This window comes from Rhinoderma darwinii, chromosome 6 (genome assembly GCF_050947455.1).
Source record: "Rhinoderma darwinii isolate aRhiDar2 chromosome 6, aRhiDar2.hap1, whole genome shotgun sequence".
Taxonomy (NCBI): domain Eukaryota; kingdom Metazoa; phylum Chordata; class Amphibia; order Anura; family Rhinodermatidae; genus Rhinoderma; species Rhinoderma darwinii.
The window spans coordinates 34464317-34486131 of NC_134692.1; the positions used below are offsets into that span (position 1 = coordinate 34464317).

At 40.6% G+C, this 21815-nt stretch overlaps 1 protein-coding gene across 1 annotated transcript in view; it reads right to left on the reverse strand.

Annotated features, from left to right (window-relative positions):
* Nucleotides 1-4858: 4858 nt before the first annotated feature.
* The window catches only part of WIPF1 (WAS/WASL interacting protein family member 1), a 74556-nt gene continuing 57599 nt past the window's right edge, over nucleotides 4859-21815 (reverse strand). Inside the window, exons 3-9 of the mRNA XM_075831133.1 lie at nucleotides 17737-17814; nucleotides 16691-16820; nucleotides 14681-14836; nucleotides 12959-13723; nucleotides 10009-10218; nucleotides 7635-7748; nucleotides 4859-5595 (exon numbers count right to left, since the gene is read on the reverse strand). Coding sequence (XP_075687248.1) covers nucleotides 5540-5595; nucleotides 7635-7748; nucleotides 10009-10218; nucleotides 12959-13723; nucleotides 14681-14836; nucleotides 16691-16820; nucleotides 17737-17781 — 1476 coding nt within the window. The 5' untranslated portion in view covers nucleotides 17782-17814 and the 3' untranslated portion in view covers nucleotides 4859-5539. The remainder of the gene's footprint in view (nucleotides 5596-7634; nucleotides 7749-10008; nucleotides 10219-12958; nucleotides 13724-14680; nucleotides 14837-16690; nucleotides 16821-17736; nucleotides 17815-21815) is intronic.

Below are 21815 nucleotides of genomic sequence, written 5' to 3' on the forward strand. Positions count from 1 at the left end.
GGTTTGGCTTAAAAAGTGTACATAGTCTTTAACCCTTATTCAGACAGGTCTATTGTACCAGTGTTTAATAGTCCGTATTCCAGATGTAACACCCAGAACATATTAGCACATAGGGATCCAGGATACTGCTGGTTCGTTTTAGAGCTGCAGTTTCTTTGTTAGATATGGAAAACGTTCTGTTAAACATGGGTATAATGCACCCATCTGAATGAGGCCATGTTGTCATCCTGACATCCTTTGGGAAGTCAGTGTTTGAAGTTATGGATATTGAATTATGAAGTTTCTTCCAGAAGTCTTTGGATCTTAAGCTGATCAAACACATGAAATAGTTCTCAGCTGCTTGTCCTCAGTGACATAAGATTTAGAAACACAATCTAAGGAACAGAGTCTGGAAAACAGATCGGGAATAAAGGAGGGTTTCGATGAACATGTCTAATTCATTGTACAGTAATACAAGTAAAAATGTGATGTCATGTGTCCGCACCTTACTCATTTTATAAATCGGAGAAAAATTCTCATTATTAAAAAATGCAATGGCTATTACTTCCTAATAAACAGCATGAACACATGAAAAAAAAATGTAAAGAGGCTCCTTAGTAAACCAGATATAAACAAAATACGAAAGGAATTGGGTGGTGGTCACCTTTAAAAGTATATATGATATATTTCAGCTGCTTCCACTCAAAATCTGAGCTCCCTCGGTTGTATTCCCGCAACAGTATATCTGTCCGCTTTCATGTCCATTGGCAGTGCCTGGTATTTTACTTAAATGGTGCCGAGTTGCAAAACCAGTAACAGCCGATTGACAAAAGTGGCTATGTTTCTGGAAGAAAGCAGCCATGTTTCTCAGATCTCATGCAATCATCCTGATGTGAAAGAACACGTGATCATGAAGACCACTGTAATCCATGAGGTTTAGGAGCTTAATACTGCGCCCACAGAAGTCTATTAGGCCATACTGTACCTCGGTATGTCTCTGATTACATATGAAAATATGGAATCAGACGAAAGAAAACTGCGGCATGCTCTCTCATATGACGCATTACGGAGGTATACAGTTAAGAATATCTCCGTAATACTGTGCCATATGGATCGCCATACAGAAGCACATGAAGTGCCTATAGCTAGTATGGAGTTGAAGGGACTGTGTGCCACCATAGAGGCTTTGTGCATGCGGCTCTGTGTGATTGACTTTCAGCAGAAATATACACACACATGCATATATACATACATATACACACATAGATCTACGTGTAAAGCCGTTGAACTGCACAACTTATAAACTAATACGGGTTAAAACATACACTGTAGTTTGTTTCCGATGTTAAAATGTACTAAATGTTCTAGTGCACATATAACTACTAAGGAGAATAAAACTGCAAAAGATTTGCACAGTATTTTAGCGGAGAATAAATGCTGATGTAGCTATAAAATAGTTATTGTACAAGGCTGTGAAAAAAAGCAGATAATACAGTCATAAAACCCATTGTTCCAAAAACTCACGAAAATATAGAAAAATATCTAGAAACGTAAACACGAAAATGTAAAACTAATATAATGTGATTATAGATATTCAGCCTATTTGTGCTTTTTTATTTTAAATCACCCAAAACGAAATTCTTTGGTAATAAAGCTATTGAACGGTCACATCCACAATGAATTGTACGCTATAAGTGCATTGCATGTCCTGGCATAAAAACTGAGCTACAATTTAAAAAAAAAAAAAAAAAAAACACCAAATGAATAGAACGTGAAATGCAACAATTTACCAATATTACATTCCAAACGACTTTAATGGCAGCACACATTTAGCTACTCGCATAGTATCAAGCCTGTATATTGCAGTAATCCAAACCTCCAACGTACCTTGCATTCAACAACTATACACATCTTCAGGTTCAGAAAACGTCTGATGAATTAACTACCGGCTCATCAGTTATTTTTGATAATCCCCCCCCCCCCCCCCATTAACATGCATATCTTGCTCGGCTGAGTATACAATATCTATGGAGAAGGGATAGAGGGGTATGTGTGGCTGCCATTCATGACCAACCAATTGCCCCACCTGATAGCGAATACACATTAGATTTTTTTTAACAAATCCCATCATCTTGAAGAATCTGATGTATATGGGTGACTCAATTTTCAAATGCTTTTTGTTTGTTACACAAAAAAAAACAACAGATCATATATAGGACACCAAACAAAAATCTAGATTTCATTGCCCATAATTACTGTTCCAAAAATAATAATTAGTCCTAAGCTGCTTAAGCAATTTTTAGCAGGAACATAAATAAACTAAGTGTGACCCACTTCCCTATACAAATTCTTCTCAAACTGTGAGGTGCAGCTGGGAAGGCAATTTTAAGAGAAGTGATCATCCGCTGCACATTCCTTTATTTGGTTGCAGTATCTCTGGTTTAAAAATGTAACTAACTCCCTTTGTGCATCCTTTAATGTAATACTGGGTTCGGGGTCATACCCCCCCAACACTCTGCGGAAAGTGGGCAGAGCTTATGAAAATTTGGATAAAAGCGGGCATTTCCAGGAGGTTTTGTGGGTATTCCCAGGTGGATCGAGGTAGGGCTTAAAAGTATTACGCGAATGCAGATGCAAATGTTAGGCTGTATGCTGGAGACTAATGACCGATAAATTGAGATATATATTTTTAACTTTGGCATAGACTTCGACCAATGGTGGCACTGAGGCATCAACATGTTCTGGCTGGTGAAAAGCTAGTAGGGGAAGGTTGAGAATCTCCACTCTCTGGTTGAGAATTGTAGGAGGGTCATTGATAAAATTGATTGAGATATTGAAAATCATGTACATAAGAGAAAGTCTACATCAAAACAGTGTGTGTATTTAACCAGTGTACTTGTTGATGAACTGATCTGTCTTACTGCATTGTACAGGCACGGTAATAGGTTCGTAAATATCCAGGACACATTTTACAATGTTTATTGCTAGGATATCCAGCAGTAGTAGGTATAACTAAGGGTCCATGTAAGAAGAAAGTTTTCAGCATTTAATGGGTGTTGCAGTTTCTTGTACCAAATTTTTTTTCACAGTTGCTTCAAGAATGGTATGTGCACACAAAGGTCATAGCCAAAACAAGTGCTCGCACTTGAAGCTTTTACTATAAGGGTATGAACACACACAGAGTAAACACTGCGGATTTTCCGCAACGGATTAATTGGGAAAATCCGCAGCGTACTACAGTAGCAGCAATGTGGGTGAGATTTCAACAAATGTCGTCCCCACACTGCGGAAAAATGCAGCCAAAAAAACGCACATAAATTGACCTGCGGTGCGGTTTCTTCAACCACAGTATGTCAGTTAATACTGCGGAATTGCAGCTCTTCTGTTGCGAGTTTTCCTATTGAAGTCAATAGGGTGCTTAAACCCGCAACAAAGTGGTGTGAGTTGCGTCTTTTGCTGTTGAATCACAGTGATTCCACCTCAAAAATCGGAAGTAAGAAAAAAAAATAAAGTTACTTACCCAGAGTTCCCTGTTTCTTCTCCAGTCCGGCCTCCTGGGATGACGCTTTAGCCCATGTGACCGCTGCAGCCAATCACAGGGTGCAGCAGTCACATGATCTGCAACCTCATCCAAGGAGGCTGGACTGCGCGCAGTTAAGAGGGAGGGGGTAAGTATGAACTTTTTTTCCGGTGCTGCTTTACACAGTGGAAATTCCACTGGAAAAATGCACCACAATGTGGTGCGATTTTTCGGACGGCATTCCCTGCAGTGTTCAGGGCGGATACACTGTGAAGCTTGACTCAGCGTATCTGCCCTGAACACGCTGTGTGTATGTTCGTACCGTTAGAATGTCTGCCTAGGTTTAAACTAATTATGTTTCAGTTGCACTACTCACTGTCTAGATAAATTAAAACATTTCAGAATTTAATATTTTTAATTTGTAATACAGCGACCATAAAATTCACCTTTACCACTTTTTAGATCAAGATAAACCATTGTTTGGTTCCTCATAAAATAATATTAGAAGAAATCTAGAAATGTTGCATAACAGAATGCATTTTATTTATTTGTTGGGTGGAAAGAAAGAATTGTCCATCAGCATCTAATCACTTAGAGAATAACTAATCCCCCTATTTTCTCTATGGTGATGGAACACAAACTCAAAGGCTGAGAGCCACCTACGTACTTGATCCAACTTCCTGATTAATCAATTATTCATGTTCCAATGAACATACAAAAGAAGCTCCAGAGAAATAGGATTCTTTATAAGGTTCGTTCAGCAAATTCTCATTTAGCATCCCTAGCTGATCCACCCATGCTCCAGTCATTTCCTTTTTTTTTTAAAACATTGTCTATGTGTCATTTTTATGGTTTCCTATAAAGCCTTTCCAGAATGGGTGACCAGTTGGCCATGATGAAAGTATTGAATACATTATGTCCATATGGGTTACTGAACATTTCTAGACAAGACATATACAACCTTCTGCCAGTGATAAGATGGTGACGTATCTAAACTACTGTGTCTAGTGCGAGTACTTTCTCATCAATACTTCTACTTTAAAGTGTAGCTAAACATTTGACAAACTTCTGACAGGTCATAGTGACCTGTCAGGAGTTTGGATTGGTGGGGGTCCGAGCACTGAGACCCCCTCCAATCTCTAGAATAAAAGCAGCTAAAGTGCTCAAGTGAGAGCTCAGCTATTTCGTGTTTGTTCAGCTTATTCCGGAAAGCCGATGTATCGGAGTACGGGCTCAAAGACTTTCTATTGAGTCCGTACACCAATACACACGAACGCTTCAGCTGCTTTGTTCTAGCGATCGGTGGGGGTCTCAGTGCTCGGACCCCTACCAATCCAAACTTCTGACATGTCACTATGACATGTCAGAAGTTTGTCAAACGTTTAGCTACACTTTAAGTCAGGGAAGAAAAAATATAGCATTATAAAGCCTACTCTGATAGTTCATGTGTTCAATAAAAAGGGAGTAAAAACATTAGCAGTTTTTATATAAGATGCACATAGTACAAAATTAAATCAACACCCATATCATATAACGGACTTCATACATAGACCAATGTGTACTCTAGGAATGTAATAAGCTGAGAATGTATATGCACAAGTAATATAGAACAGACTAAGTGACATATGTTTTACTATCCAAAACAAATAAAAAATATATATATTTCCAATTCAGCCAATAGTATGGGTTTATACTAGAGCTGAATGTTTACAAATTATCTTTCCTGAAGTTTGTATTACTCCACACCATATTGATTTAACTTTTCTTCATAGTCATGGGAGATAATGTATTTATTTTTCTTTTGGAGTGCATTTTCCACAACTGCTTTTGCTCAGGAGACCGCGTGGTCAACGTGATAGGTGACGGATAAAGAGAGTCACCCAATAGTACAATGCACCTGTATGCTGGAACTTCTCTGCACAGTCACCCACATGGTCCCATGTATTCAATTTCTGGCAAAATTCCATCAAGAGCAACAAATAGAAATAAAATGTTTCTTCTCTGATCTGCACAGCCATCTTTGGCAATTGATGATCTGGTTCACCTGGGTATTGGAGGCAAAGGAGGAGCACCTCGCTCTTTTCTGGAAGAGCCACCTAAAGTATTAAAACAGGTAGGTTATAAAATATCTATCTATACGTGACTAGTATATTTACTTATACTGATGGGTTGAAGAAGAACTCCAGTCTTAGGAGTGTAGGTGTAGTTATCCTTTGGTGGCATTGGGTTAACTTGAGTCTAAACATTTACTTTTTTACTTGCTGATGCTTCTTTTAAGAAAGAAATGGAGGTTGATAATGGCAGTGTATTTCCTCAGATGACCACCATGATTCCTACAGAACAGAAGGAACAGAGGAGGCTACTCTTGCCACAGAGACCGTGGTATCAAATGAACAATAAAAAAAAAAGCAATGAAACCATCAATTTCTTCATTTTATGGAACATTGGATGTTCCTTTTAATAGGTCTGTGGCTTATCTGGTTTTAGAATAATGAAGCCATGGATAAGGTACATGGATACAGTTAAAGAGGCTCTGTCACCAGATTCTCAAACCCCTATCTCCTATTGCATGTGATCGGCGCTGCAATGTAGATAACAGTAACGTTTGTTTTTTTTAAAAACGTTAATTTTTGGCCAAGTTATGAGCTATTTTATATATATATGCAAATGAGGTTTGAAATGGACAACTGGGCTTTTTTTTTTCGTTATGTCCAACTGGGCGTGTATTGTGTTTTTAACTGGGCGTGTTTACGTGTATGACGCTGACCAATCAGTGACCAGTCAGTGTCATACACTCCTCTGCATTCATTTACACAGCAGCGATCTGCAGCCACATACACAGAGATTAACGTTAATCAAGTGTCCTGATAATGAATACACATGAAATCCAGCCTGGACGTCATGTGTACTCAAAATCCTGACACTTCTGACTCTTTTCTGTGAGATTCCAGCAAGCCACGCGTAATCTCGCGAGATTACGGAGGTAAATGAGATTTCGTTTCCCTTGCTGGAAATCTCAAAGAAAAGAGTCAAAAGTGTCAGGATTTTGAGTACACATGACGTCCAGGCTGGATTTCATGTGTATTCATTATCAGGACACTTGATTAACGTTAATCTCTGTGTATGTGGCTGCACATCGCTGCTGTGTAAATCAATGTAGAGGAGTGTATGATGATGACTGGTCACTGATTGGTCAGCGTCATACAATTAAACACGCCCAGTTAAAAACACAATACACGCCCAGTTGGACATAACGAAAAAAAAAACGCCCAGTTGTCCATTTCAAAAGCTCATTTGCATATATATATATATATATATATATATATATATATATATATAAAATAGCTCATAACTTGGCCAAAAATGAATGTTTAAAAAACAAACAAACAAAAAAAAACACGTTACTGTTATCTACATTGCAGCGCCGATCACATGCAATAGGAGATAGGGATTTGAGAATCTGGTGACAGAGCCTCTTTAAGGCCCTTTTACACGAGCCAATGATCGAGCAATGTATCGTTTATATGAACGCTTGGTCCCGATAGTTGAACTGTGTAAACAGGGAGATGTGCTGCAAACATGACAGTTACTACGATCGCTCATCCCCATACGTTTCGATCCCTCGCCCTCATACATTACTGATCATAGTTCCATGTGAAAGGAGCGCCGATTAACGAGCTGTCTCGTTGAAAGGCGCTCGTTATTACGACCCGTGTTAAAGGATCCTTAATGGCAACTATTTTATATTAACTAGACTAATAAGATAATCATTGCTTGCCACATCAAGTAATTGTGAAGGAATCAGCCATCTGTCTTTTTAAGAAGGGAACTTTATTTTGAAAATTGTTCAATAGAATATGTTTATTAATTGTAAACGTTTTTACCATATTACAAAATGTTTGTACTTATACGTACACCCTGGGCATTGCTAATTTTCTGAGTTATATCTTTGATAATATCTAGCAAAAATAGAAAACCCTTCATTTTAACATAAAAGAACAGAAAAAAATAAATAAATCCCTCAATCCCATTTTAGCAGTACATTTCAGATCAAGTAGATAAAAAAAAGTTTTTGGAGTTTTAAGATTTGAGCTCTTCGCTTGACACAATTACAAGAGAATAGGTTTATACTCACTTTGACTTTCACCTCTCACAAGTTTACTGGGATATGTTTTGTTGGATGGTACATAGGGCTCTGGTGGTGGCAGATCAGAAAACGGATGAAATGAAAACCTTCTCTCCCATTCATCTTAAAACGAACAAAAAAAATATAGTTTGTTTTTGCTGTAAACACAGATATTAAAGAACAGATTTTCCATCTGAAAATAGCGGCTTTTGAGACGCCCAAAGTTACACCGATATTGGTATCAGGTATTTAATTATATATATTAAAATACCGGTAATACCAATTCTTCAATTACTGTTCTTGGCATGCTTAGAAATACTTAAAAAGCGGATATCTGGTAACCCCCCACTTTTTATCATATGGAAGAATCAGATTTACAAGACAATACTCTATGAAAAGGTTTACTATGCTGAGTAGGCTAGAAGTAGTTATTTCAAATCTAAATGGCAACTATGTATTGAAACCAAACTGATAGAAACTATGTCCTAGAGATCAAGTAAACCGGTTATACTTATTTATGGGTTTTTAAAAAAATATTATTATTTATTTATTTATTTTTTGGGGGGTAAATTATTGTACTACTCTAAAAAGGTTTGTTATGAATCAAATATTGCTCTTTTTTGGATAAAATAAAATAAACGGTTTTAAAAAAAGGAAACCGCGGCTTTTCCCAGTCTCTGCTGTCAGCATGGTGCCAATCCAGCTTTAAGATAATCTGTTATTTGGGATGGTCTGCGTTTAGCCTTAGGCTTCGTTCACATCTACGCTAGGGTTTCGTCTGAGTTTTCCATCGGAACAGAGCCCTGACAGACACAAATGGAAACCATAGGTTTCCGTTTCCATCACCATTGATTTCAATGGTGACTGATCCGGTGCCAATGGTTTCCATTTGTCTCCGTTGTGCAAGGGTTCCGTCGTTGGGTTCCAGTCATTTGCGGACTGTGCTCGCAGTAATAAGTATGGGGGCATGGTCCATAAATGCCAAAAATAGGACATGTCCTATTTTTTGCGGCTAATTTTTATGGCCCAGACACACCCGAAAAAATATACTGGTAGGTGTCTGGACGATAGAAATGAATGTGTCAGTATTTCATCTGTAATTGCGGATCTGTAATTAAAATTACGGATAAAAACTACGGTCGTGTGCATGAGGCATAACACAAAAAGTGTTTCAATGTGACTATCAGACAAAAAACAATTCGTTTCCAATTCCTCAAGTTTTATGCACAAAATTGCCACTGGACTGGGGGCAGAGAATGAGCAGGGTGGTTTAACATGATTCCGCTGTATTCCTTCTAGTTTGATATTAAACCAACTACTGCATATTCTTTGTGCCATTTGGCATAGAGGCATGGTGGAACTGTGCTTGTAATGTGCTTCCCTTGAATTATAGATGTGATAGATACACTTTTAGGGCATTTGGGGAAAATATCTGAAGCTCGGAGAACCGGATTTAAATCCATAAATTAAAGTTAGGCCTCATGCACACGACCGCAGCCATGTGCACAGCCGTCATTTTTGAGTCGGCCGGCAGTGGAGTGTCACCCGCGAGCCGCCCGCATGGACGTGTATTGTTACATGCAGTGTATTATTTTCTATGAGCCTGGACCTCAAAACACGGCCGTAATAAGACATGTCCGTTCTTTTTGGGGTCCAGGCTTTGCGGCAATGCACCGACATGTGGAAACCACGGTTGTGTGCATGGGCCCATAGAAATAAATGGGACCTCAATTCACCCGTGGATTTTCGGGGGAATTGCGCCCGCAAAAGCACGTTTGTGTGCATGGGGCCTTATACTAATTTTTTTCCCTTAAAACAAAATATCTGCTCTACACACTGCCCACAAATATGTTAGGGTGTTCAACATTACAGTGCTGCCTTAAGAACAGAACACATTACACAATATGCTATTCTAAACAATTCGATCTTCCAGAATGTCTGTCATTTTGTGTTTAGATTTCAAAGAGAATCAAATAATTTTACATCCTATTGTTTATATACAAATAAATCTTGAAAAGGAGTTAACATAACGCCATTCTTGTGCTCGCCAAGTAATAAACATCTGGTTAGAAGACAAGGCAGACATGCTCATAAAGGTTATGGATCATCATTCCCCTTTGGATTTTGATTTGAACACATATCGGAGCATGTATGACAATTATTAGGAAAGGATAGAAGTTGGGGGAAAATACATCAGCCGTTCTTAACCCTCACGATCCTCAATATATTGGTAATCTATACAATGGTCAGCTATGTACACGTGTAGAGGATCCCACCAATTGTTTTGTAAGTTGACACGTAACCAGATCTGGAAAAATAGGATATCCTTTTGCATTAAAATGCTACCCTGAGTGTATAGTATTGAAGAATCACATTTTCTCACCTTCACCAGATAAGTCTTGGAAACCATTTCTCATTGATGAAGGTGGTGGAGGAGGGGGCAAAGGTCCCAGGCCAGGCCTTTCTGGAGGTGGCGGAGGTCTAGCTCCACCTCTAGGAGGTTCTATTCCAGGTCTTGAAGGAGGCTGAATACCTATTGATGCTCGATGACCAAATCCATTTCTGTTGGCAGGAGGAGGTGGAGGAAGTGGTCCTATTGAGAAGCAAAAATATAAAGTCAGCTGCTCTGTGTCTGCATACCAGTCCTATATAATTCATTTTGCAGCAAGCCAACACTTTTTTGTATTGCTGCCAGATAACTACTATGGTAATGGTAAATGTGTGTTACTATGTTCTCAAACGTATTCAATACAGTATGAACGGTGTTGGGTATCATCAGTTCTTGCAAAGAGTACAAAAGTGATGATTTGGGATTAACTATAAATTGCTTTCTAATAACCTTTCACAATGTAAAGTGTTGCAGCTAAAATACATAGAAAACCAACAGCTAGTCGCACAATAAAAGAAAATAGTTCATTTGTTATTATTAGTTTGTGCATTCTGTTAAGAATCCCCTTTATTTATTTTGTGCCGTGTATATAATCATTGGCATATGGTCAGTTAATATTTTCCATATCATGAGCTAATTATTATTATTAATTTATTTTTTTCATGTCGAGTAAAAAGCACAGTTAGTTGCGGACGCTGACCTTTCGCCATACAAACAAGCAACACATCTATAAATCAAAATCAGCATTTAGCAGCACATGGGATACAATGCATGTATTCTTTTTAACAAAGCCATTTGGGTTCCTTTTTACTATACTATACGGTTAAACCTTTCATAGCCCCCATACCTTATAAACAAAGTCCATGTATTTCTCAAAAGAAGACACTGCTCTTCCAGGTTTATTTCTATGAAAAATACAGCTTATTTCTGCCATGTGAAGGGTCGATGCACGCAATCACCGTCTACTCTGCTACCATCGTCCTGTGTTATGACAGGCAGATACTCTTGGATCTTTATGGAGCAACTAGTTGCCCACACACAAGCGTTTATGAAAATGGGTCTAATAGTTATATAAAAAAGACAGATCCAAAACAGAGATCCATCTCTATAAAACTCAGTCCCATATAAAAAAAACAAATAAAATAAAAAAGGGTAACAAAATTTTCAGAAAACGGACATGTCATAGTGACATGTCAGAAGTTTTGACTGATGGGGTCTTAGCACTGAAACCCCCCTAAGATCACTAAAATGAAGCTACAGAAGCGCTCGAGCGAGCGCTGAGCCATTTGGTTTCGGTTCGGCTTTTCTCGGAAAGCCATGCAGTTGGTGTACAGGTTCAATAGAAAGCCTATGAGCCCATACACCAACTGCTCGGCTTTCCGAGAAAACCGGATTTGAAATTAAGCCGCTCAGCACTCACCAAAACGCTTCTACCGCATCGTTTTAGCGATCGGTGGGTGTCCCAGTGCTCAAAACTTCTGACAAAACTTCTGACATATCACTGTGACATGTCAAAAGTTTTTTGAAAGTTTAGTTACACAAGCGTTCTTTAAATGTGAGTGGGAAGATTGATTTACAGATGTGTTTACTGAACAGTGGACTAAGGGTGACTTGAAATGCACAATGACTAACTAAAACCCCCTTGATCTGGAGCTACACTTAAAAGAGGGCATGTCACCTCTCTGGAATACTTCTATTCCTCATAAAAAAAAAACAAAAAAAAAAAAAAAACACATTTCTTAGAACTCTGCGTTGTGCCGTTCCGGTTATCCCTCCTAGAAATGTATGAATAAATTGACAACTAGGTGTTACCATTCTCTTTGTGAAAGGGGCGTGTCCCTACACAGTTGGAGACTGGGAGCACTGATTGGATACCCAGTTGTCAATTTATTCATAAGTTTGTAGAAAGAATAAGAGCACGGCACAACGCAGAATTCTAAGAAAAGATGCTCCAGAATCGTTATTTTATGGGCATTTCAGAGCCTGCTTACCCTTGGCATCCAAAGCTATTAATACAGGGACGTATCTAGGGGGGGCAGGCAGGGCCCAGCTCTGAGGTAGGGAAGGGGGGGGGGGTCGCCGCAGAACAGCCATACCAAACAGCTGATCACTGCTAACAGGCGCCCAGTATGCCAGGCAGCTGTCAGCAGCAATCAGCGTTAGGAGGCAGGAGGTCTTGCGGAGCTGTTCTGACTTGGGTCAGTGCCGGCCGGGGATCGGACCAGTTCAGTCACCTAACCTCACGTCAGTGACATGAGGTCAAGTGACTGGACTGGTCCACTCCCGGGCTGGCATCGACCCCAGTCAGAACAGCTCTGCAAGACCTCCTGCCTCCTCCTAACGGAGTCACGTCAGGCAAAGCGAAGAGTGGTAGCGGTAGGTTACCGCTCTCCGCTCTGATGGCAGTGTGGCACTAAGCACAAGGGGAAGGGGGGCAGTGTGTGGCGCCATCTCTACAAGAGAGGGGCTGTGTGTGGCACTATCTACAAGAGGGGGGCTGTGTGTGGTGCTATCTACAAGGGGGCTGTGTGTTGTCTCTTTAATTTATTTTATTTTAACTTATTGCTATGTTAAACTCCCTTATATAACTAGATTGCTTGTAAAATGTAGAAATGGTTTTATGCTCTTGTTACATTAAAAAAAATTTGAAAAAAAGATTACACCTCATTGATTGGTAGAGAAAGCAAACATGTCGAGGGGGAAGGAGATGTCGGGAAAGAAGTTGGGGGGGCGCCAATCTGAATCTTTGTCTCGGGTGCTGGAGAACCTAGCTACGCCTCTGATTAATATGGCATAGTAAATATAGATATCTAATTTTGTAACCTTTCATACTTTTGATTTATTTTATGTTTAACTGCCCTTGTGCTTTAAAGCATTATAACAAATATTGGAACATGCCCACGTTATACTCACTCAGTATTAAATTATAGGTTTGAACATTTACCTGATCTTCCAGACGGCTCTCTTACTGGTGGTGGTGGCCTTTCCATTGATGGAGCAGGTGGTCCAGACCGTGCAGGAGGTAGGATGGGTGGGGGCGCAGCAGACAGGGTTGGCAAGGATGAATTTCTTTGAGGAAGTCTTGGCATGTCATCAAAGTTAGAAGGGGTAGGAGGTAAAGGAGGAGGGCCTGGCCTTCCTGAAGGTAGAGGTGGCCCCTGGGAAGTTGAATTTGGCCTAGGTGTGTTGGGGACAGGTGGCTTGTTGTTTTGAGGTGGTGGAAGAGGTGGAAAATCTCTAGTAAGGGGTGGCCTGTTTCCTGTAGAAGGAGGAGGTGGCCTGTCATCCATAGGTCTACTAGGTGTTTGCGGAAATGATGGTCTATTCACAGATGGAATTGGCGGAGGTATTGATGGAGATTGTCTGCTGTTTCCTCCAAACCCATGCACTTTATTAGATAACACAGGTGGCACTGTAGGTGGTGCGTTAACTTGCCTATTTGCAGCTGGAACTGGTGGGGGTCCTCTGTTGTGAAGATTTGAACTGATTGGTCTAGGTGTATTAGGTATTGTAGGTGGAACATTTTCTGACCTAGAATTAAAATCATTCCTTGGAGGTGGAGGCATTCGATGTCTTTGAGGTTCAGGTGTAGGACCCCTTACTCCCATTGTAGGTGGAGGTCCTCTTGGAGAGATGTTTGGGGTAAATGGCCTAGGTGTTGTCATTCTTCCACCAGGTGGGAAGATTGGTTGTCTGTTTCCTGAAGATTCTAAAAAGGAACAGGGATCAGATGACAGCTTAATAAAAAAACTGAATATTCTTAACATACGATTTGAAAAACAAATTAATTAAATCAATCCAAAAAGGCCATAAAAATTTTGTTCATTGTTCATTAAAATGATGGTTAATTGCATAAAAGAATAAATATTTTCATAACTTAAACTTAGAGCTCATTTACATCTGCACTCACTCATAGGAGCAGAACAGAGAATACCGGTATCTGTATCCATTGCATGATGGAAACCAACAGCACCAGATGTAACCCATTGACTAAGGCTGGGTTCACACAACCTATTTTCAGACGTAAACGAGGCGTTTTACGCCTCGAAATTACGTCTGAAAATACAGCTCCAATACGTCGGCAAACATCTGCCCATTCATTTCAATGGGTTTGCCGACGTACTGTGCTGACGACCTGTAATTTTACATGTCGCTGTCAAAAGACGGCGCGTAAAATAACAGCCACGGCAAAGAAGTGCAGGACACTTCTTTGGACGTAATTGGAGCCGTTTTTTATTGAATCCAATGAAGAACAGCTCCAAATTACGACCGTAATTGACGCCTCGCAAAACGAGAGTACGAGCAATTACGTCTGAAATGACGGAGCGGTTTTCTCCTGAAAATAGCTCCGTAATTTCAGCCGTAATGCAGTTATCGTGTGCACATACCCTAATGGGTTCTGTCGCGTCTCTGCATGCTGCGCTTTTTTTCCGGCACAAACAACGTAATCCGGACGGAGGTCCCTAACGAATCCTCCCACGCAGATGTGAACAGCCCCATACCTGTTACTCACTCAAAATGTGTAGAATTTAAAATGTAAGATTTAGGTATGATCTAAATTAATTTTACACTAATATATACTTAACATTCATGAAAATTCTTTTTTATATATTAATTAAGGTGAACTAGCATAGTACAAATCAACAAAAGACATGATATGCCTTACCACTTTCTCGGCTTCCTGAAGGCCGTAGTTTTGGCATCCCTCCTTGGAATATGCCACCTAATCCTGGAGGTCCTCCAAATCCCCCACTTCCACCACCGCCTCCACTTCCTCCCATACCTCCGCCACCACCACCACCTCCAGGAGAGGTTTTCGGTTCTGTTGGAAAGAATAATAAAGTCAAATATAGGACATTTCCAAAATGTTTACAGGTTTGTAAAGCAACAGTTCCCCATTACAAATCTATGCTTGGCGGACGCTAGACCCAAAGGCCAAGAGACAACAGTTGTCCCTTTTCTCAACCCACACGGGTTGTCAGATTGGATGTATATTTATTTATGGATCCAGCACAGACACTTTTGCTCTATTATTTGATATGTACACTTCTCCTCCTGTGCATTATTTTGCCTATAAAAGTGCAGCATAGGATATTATTAAAGAATAATGTAGAGGTTTTTGTGTATGCCTTATGTATACTTGTTTTAGTTACTGGGACATTTATAGGGTGTCCATTATATTGGTTCCTTCTTCCCCCTCGGATATGGTTCTCCTAATGCAGCCTACATTTCCCATCATGCTTCCTGCATAAGAGGCAGAGGGGCAGAGTCCCACCACACTTCACATGCTCTGATCTATCCAAGTGCAGCAAGTGATCAGGGACATAACTTCTATCCCCTTACTGCAGTCTCAATGTATCCTATGTGATGCAGCTTCAGCCTGTGTCATCTGCCCCCTGCTAGTGATAGATATTTCTCCTTCTGCTCTTACAAGCAGGAGACAGTGAATACAGCCTCTCATAGAAATACATTTGAGATTCTGCACACAGCACATACACCTATACAGACAGTTCGTGTGAGTCATGGGAGTTTCAGAAGTCTGCAGCCAATTATTGCACGAACTCATCTATCACATCACTGTTGGGCCCTTTCATCGTTCATTGGAGGATTGCATATTTTATGTTAGTCGGCAGCACATTTTCCTTTGTAAACAGGTACATGTGCTGCCGACATAATGCAAATGCAAGGAGACGAGCGATCATAGTAACGATCTTTCATTCCCATACAATAACCGAAGATTGCGCCTTGTAAATGGAGCTAACAAGTGCTGATCAACGTATCATCGATCGTTTTCACGGCCAGTGTCAGATAGAGCAGAAATAGTCTCTTTAGCAGCACTCTATCCACATGGGGGGTATACAGAGGAATTAGGAAAGTGGAGTTGCGTGGTGTGGGGGTCTCAGCTGCCAGGAGGGATTTGTTTGATGATAATGTAATCCTGTAGTTCACAGGAAGTCGGCCACACAGGAGAAATGACCTCCGGTCTACACATGAGGGTCTAATTTGGTGGTCAGACGCAGCTGACCATAATGAAAGAGTTCAAAGTGTATAGATGCATTGGAGCTGGGAAGAAGCAAATGAAACTTCTAGTAAATTGCTGGTGAGTTAGCATTAGATGTGCAAAAAAAATAATTGCTGTAGTGCTTCTTTAACAATCCAAAGGATGCAATAATGATAATAAATTGTGTATGGTTCTAAAGACGTTTGGTAACAACCAATGGAAATTTGCTGAATTGGTGAAACATTGTTCACATGGTAGAAAACATCTATCGTTATATGCTACTGTCCAAATGGGCATTCCGGTTTCAAAACAATGTTGCATGAGGACATCATGTGTGTGACCAGCATTATCTGAGGCAGTACAATCTGTCATTCGGTTATTATTCTCTTCCTATTAGTAATAAAGAACAGATGTCATTTTACAATTTACAGAGAAATTGAATGTTATTTTTTTTATGTCCATTGTGCAGTGTATCCTGTTTTACCACTAGATGTCAACACATGTAAAAACTTTATTTTATTATTAGCTTACGTAGAATAGAAAAATTCCCCAAAAAATAAAAACTTTTTAAAAATAAGTATTGTTTTATTATTAGCGCGTATGTGCACTTTTGTGCATGTCATTTTTGTCTTCTAGGTGTTGTATATAATCAATTGAACGAATATCAAAACTTACTGTCCAGGGTCGGTCCACTTCGGTCATTGGTAACTGCTTTCTTAAGCTTTCTACCTTTGTGAATATCTGACAATAAAGCATTTCTTCCAGACTGTGCGGATTTGTTGAGAACAGGCTTCTCTGTATTTGACTGCAAAATAAATTATCACGTTAAAAAAAAAAAACACAAAAAAAAACCCACAAAAAACGTACACATTACAATACATTATCCAAAATGCACGTGTATATTCACACACACATTATATATATTAGTTAGTGTATATATATATATATATATATATATATATATAAACACACACACTATATATGTATATACATATATATATACACACATACACACACACACAAAACACACTATCTATATATATATATATATACACATACACACACACTATATGTATATATATATATATATATATATATATATATATATATATATAAAAAAACACACACACACACACACGCAAAAGGGCACATCTACACAAAGTCTTCTTTTGCAAAAACATCACAATTTGTATGTGCGTATAAGCCCTTAGTAATAAAGTACAGGTAGCACAGTAGCTATTTATACCCTTTTTAGGGTTTTGCTGTTACGTTAAGCCACCAGCAGGGGTCTTCAAAACAAATGCCAAGCAATAGAAAAGGAAACATAAGATGAGCACATCTCAATGCAACATTGTGTAAATTCCTTTTAAATTTTATTTAAAATGGCAATAAACTGAAATAATTTTTAATAGTTTATAACAAACGTTTGCTATACATGATGGAGGGACAAGAATGTCAAGAAAAGATGGTGCAATGTTTTTAAGGATCCACAAAAGAACGGTGCGGTATAAACGAAGTCTGGATTTATTTCTTTAGCATGGGTCCACCAGATAGCAGGAAGGGGTCCTGGAAACCCTGATAACAGCATTAAGCCATACATGTGCTCTTTAACCTTATGTCATTGATGGGTATCAGAGCTTAGCCTGAGTAAGCCGTCCTCAAGCGATGATGAATTTTCAGTGATACTGGCTGCATTTATGAGATGCTCTTTAGAAACCTACCTGTGAAAGTGTAGGGGGTGGTGGTGGGGGTGGGGGACCAGGCATCTTCAATTGGGTTCACTGTACCGTCTCCAGGACCTGCCAATAATGAGAGAATATGTAGTTACATTCCCAAATGTAGCATTATTATTCTTTTTACTCAGCATTTACCTTTTAGCATAATTTTAAGTGTAGCTCTATGTTGCACTAAAGAATTTGACAATTAGGTTAAGACACAAGTAGAAAGCGTAGTTCATAAGTGAAGATACCCTTTAGGGATGTGACAATTATTCAACATATTGAGGCACACACATTGAAAACGTCTTGGTCAACGCAGTTTTTCTATAAAAATTTGCAAGACATTAAGATAAGTGGAAATGGAAAGGCTGAATTTGTAACTTTTTGCTTGTGTATGCCTGGTCTGACCTGGCGCAGCAGAGCGAAATATAAATAATTTGCAGCAGAAAATCGAGGGCATATTTGTTTTTGGATTGATCCTTGAATACATAATATACACACTTCATTCCAAACACATTTTTACCCTAGAAGGTTTTGTTTTGCTTGGCTTAGGCTTCGTTCACATCTCCGTCGGAGCCCTGACAGACACAAACGGAAACTATAGGTTTCCATTTCCATCACCATTGATTCCGGTGCCAATGGTTTCCGTTGTTTTGACAGAATCAATAGCATAGTCGACTATGGTATTGATTTAGTCAAAACAACAGAACCCTTGCTCAACGGAGACAAACAGAAAACATTGGCACCGGATCGTCACCATTGAAATCAATGGCGATGCAAACGGAAACCTATGGTTTCGGTTTGTGTCCGTCAGGGTTCCGTTCCGACGGAGCGTCGGAACGGAACCTTAGTGCAGATGTGAACGAAGCCTTAAGAAAAAATATTGTACCCTATTAGGAGTACTAAATCCTACAATGTATAAACTCCAATCCTAAAAACAAAATCAATAAAAAAGTGAATATTTAGATAGTTGATCATTTTTACATCTTTAGCTTCCCGTCACATATACCAGCTTCCTGTAAAAAAAAAAAAAAAAAAAAAAAAAACCCCAGAAAAATAAAAAAGCTATGACAGGAAGGTAAGTGTTCACTGCAAACCAATAGTCACCCTGTTTCTCTGATGTATACTCAATTCAACTACAGGAACTAACGGAGGTGACACCTCTCTGGCCGAGAGAGGGGAATACATCGCACCAGCAGTGTTCTCACTCACACCTCCCACTGGAGATTTTTCGAATCAAATGTTAAAACTGTTACACTAACCAAATTTACTGCCAGCACTAGCAAATATTCAATGTACAGTTTATTTCATGTAGCTAGAACATACATTCCAAATTATTGTGAAACCAGAGACTGTGGCGCATAACGGGCATTCTATCAGTCAGGCTAACGTAAAGAGAAGAGACACTGGGGCAACTGTAGGATACATAGAAAGTGTTGAACTATAGTTTAAGGGTTTTTCTGGTAATTTAAATCCAACAATCCTTAAAGTACTGAGCCTGGAATCCAGCTGAAATAGTCTCTCAGCTAATCATCTAAGAACACTATTGGCAATGCTGACTAACAGCTCATAATATCCTGATCAGCTGAATGCCATGCCGCAGCCCCTTTATTGTGCTAATCGGTGGGGTCCCTGAGGTTGTTAGGTCCCATGCACACGAACGTGCTTTTGTGGCCGCAATTCCCCCGAAAATCCTCGGGAGAATTGCGGCCCCATTCATTCCTATGGCGCCATGCACACGACCGTGGTTTCCACAGTCCATGCATTGCCCAGGAGCCAAGACCGCAGAAAGAACGGGCATGCCTTATTACGGCCGTGTTCTGCGGTCCAGGCTCATAGCAAATAATGGCCGGGGCCATGTGCATGGCCCGCGATTTGCGGGCGGCTTGCAGGTGACACTCCGCTCCCGGCCGACCTGAAAATCACGGGCGTGCACATTTTACAATTTTAGTCACATTAGTCAATTTTGGAGTCTCATATGTAGCCCCCCCCCCCCCAGTTCATTTGTACTTTGTGCAGAGAAATCTCCTTTTACTACATAAAAACCATCGTAAGACTAGATGCCGTTGATGGATCGGTTATTGTTATTAGGAGTCTCTATTCAGTACTTAAAGGGAATATGTCAGCTCCTATTTGCCTACCAAACTGGTCCCAGGTAGATCTTGTAAAACTATGTGCCCACATACCTTTTGATTGCTTTGTATTACTTGCTTTATCGAGATAAACTACTGTATTGCCATATGCAAATCCACCACATTATAGCCAAATCCACCACACAGCCTTTCAATCTCTATAGACAAAACATGGGTAATAGAATGGGTCGTATTGAAGAACTCAGCGACTTTAAACGTGACACTTTGATAGGATGCCAACTTTGCCACAAGTCAGTTTTCAAAACGTCTGACCTTCTGATCTGCCCCATTCAACTGTAATGGCTATTATTGTGAAGTGGAAACATCTAGGAGTAATAGCTCAACCACACAGCAATAGACCACGCAAACGCACAGAGCGGGAAAGCCAAGGCGGGATTCACACGAACGGGTCGTTCCCGAGCTCGAGTGCCGGCCGGTAAGATCGGCCATTCTGCCCGGCCGGTTTGCATAAAGTTTTGCATCCGTGCCGGGCCGGGCAGATCCGGACAGTGACATCAGCGGCAACTCCTGAAGGGGAATCCCCATGTGTTCGGGGATTCCGCTTCAGGAGTTTCCCCTGATGTCACTGCCCAGATATGGACAGAGACATCAATCGCTCTGTCCAGGAGCGGAATCCCCGAAAACACGGGGATTCCGCTCCTTCAAGGAGCTAAAGTGCGGCTAGCACATAGCAGAGCGGGGAGATACCTCCCCGCTCTGCTATAGTGGCGTCGATACAGTAGTAGCAGCCACAGCAGCAGCTGCAGCTGCTAGCGGCGATATCGAAGGTGTCGCCGGGCCAGGGTGATTTTAACAAGCAGGGGAAGGGAGCCAGCGCAGCGCTCCCTCCACCTGCTGTACACCCCGGCCCTGCCACACAGTGTGCAGCGATGCCATTCGTCAGAATGGAATCAACTCCTCCTCCTCACATGCACTCTGCGCTGTGAGGAGGAGGAGATAGAGAACAAGCGCCGGGAAACCCGGCCATCACTCGGAACACATTCCGGTGATGGCCGTGTAATACCCGGCCCCATAGACTTCTATGGGAGCCGGGCGGCCGGGTACCCGGGCAAAGATAGAGCATGTCCTATTTTTTGACGGCCGGATTTCCCGGCCGTCAAAAAAATCGGTCGTGTGAATAGCCCCATTAGGGGTCTATTATTCCTAATGCAGCCGGGTGCCGGCCGATTTATGAACGGCCGGCACCCGGCCGGGAAACCCTGCCGTGTGAATGAGGCCCAAGGGTTGAAGTGCGTAATGCATAAAAAAAATAAAATAAAAAATCCCATATCTTCTGTTGCATCCCTCACTACAGCGTTTCAAACTCCCTCTGGAAAGGACGTCAGCACAAGAGCTGTGCACTGGGATCTTTATGAAATGGGTTTCCCTGATCGATCAGCTGCACACAAGCCTAAGATGACAATGTGCAATGCCCAACATCAGCTGGAGTGGTGTAAAGCACGCCGCCACTGGACTCCGGAGCAGTAGAAACGTGTCCTCTGGAGTGATGAATCTGGTCTCACTATCTGCCAGTCTGATGGATCAATCTACCGGAATGCATAGTGTCTACTGTAAAATTTGGTGGCGGAGAGGTAATGGTCTGGGGCGGCGTTTGGGCTAGGACCTTAAAGGCTATGTAAACCTTTGAAAGGCATTATTTTTTTTTTTTTTTAATAAACAGGTCAGTCAGTGTGATTAACACAACTGTCTAAATAGTTTTTTTTATTAAAAATTCTTTAGTTTTTTTTACATACAGCTGTTCTGTATTCTCTAGACAGACCAGCTGTATCTTTTACTAAATCCTGTTGTCGCGTGGTCTGTGTGACTGACTGGTTCAGTGACAGCGGGTCCTGCGTCTCTAACATGCAGGATCCGCCTGTAGTCTATCACATCTACGTACATAAACTTCGATGTGACAGATTACAGGTGGATCCTGCGTGTCAGAGACAT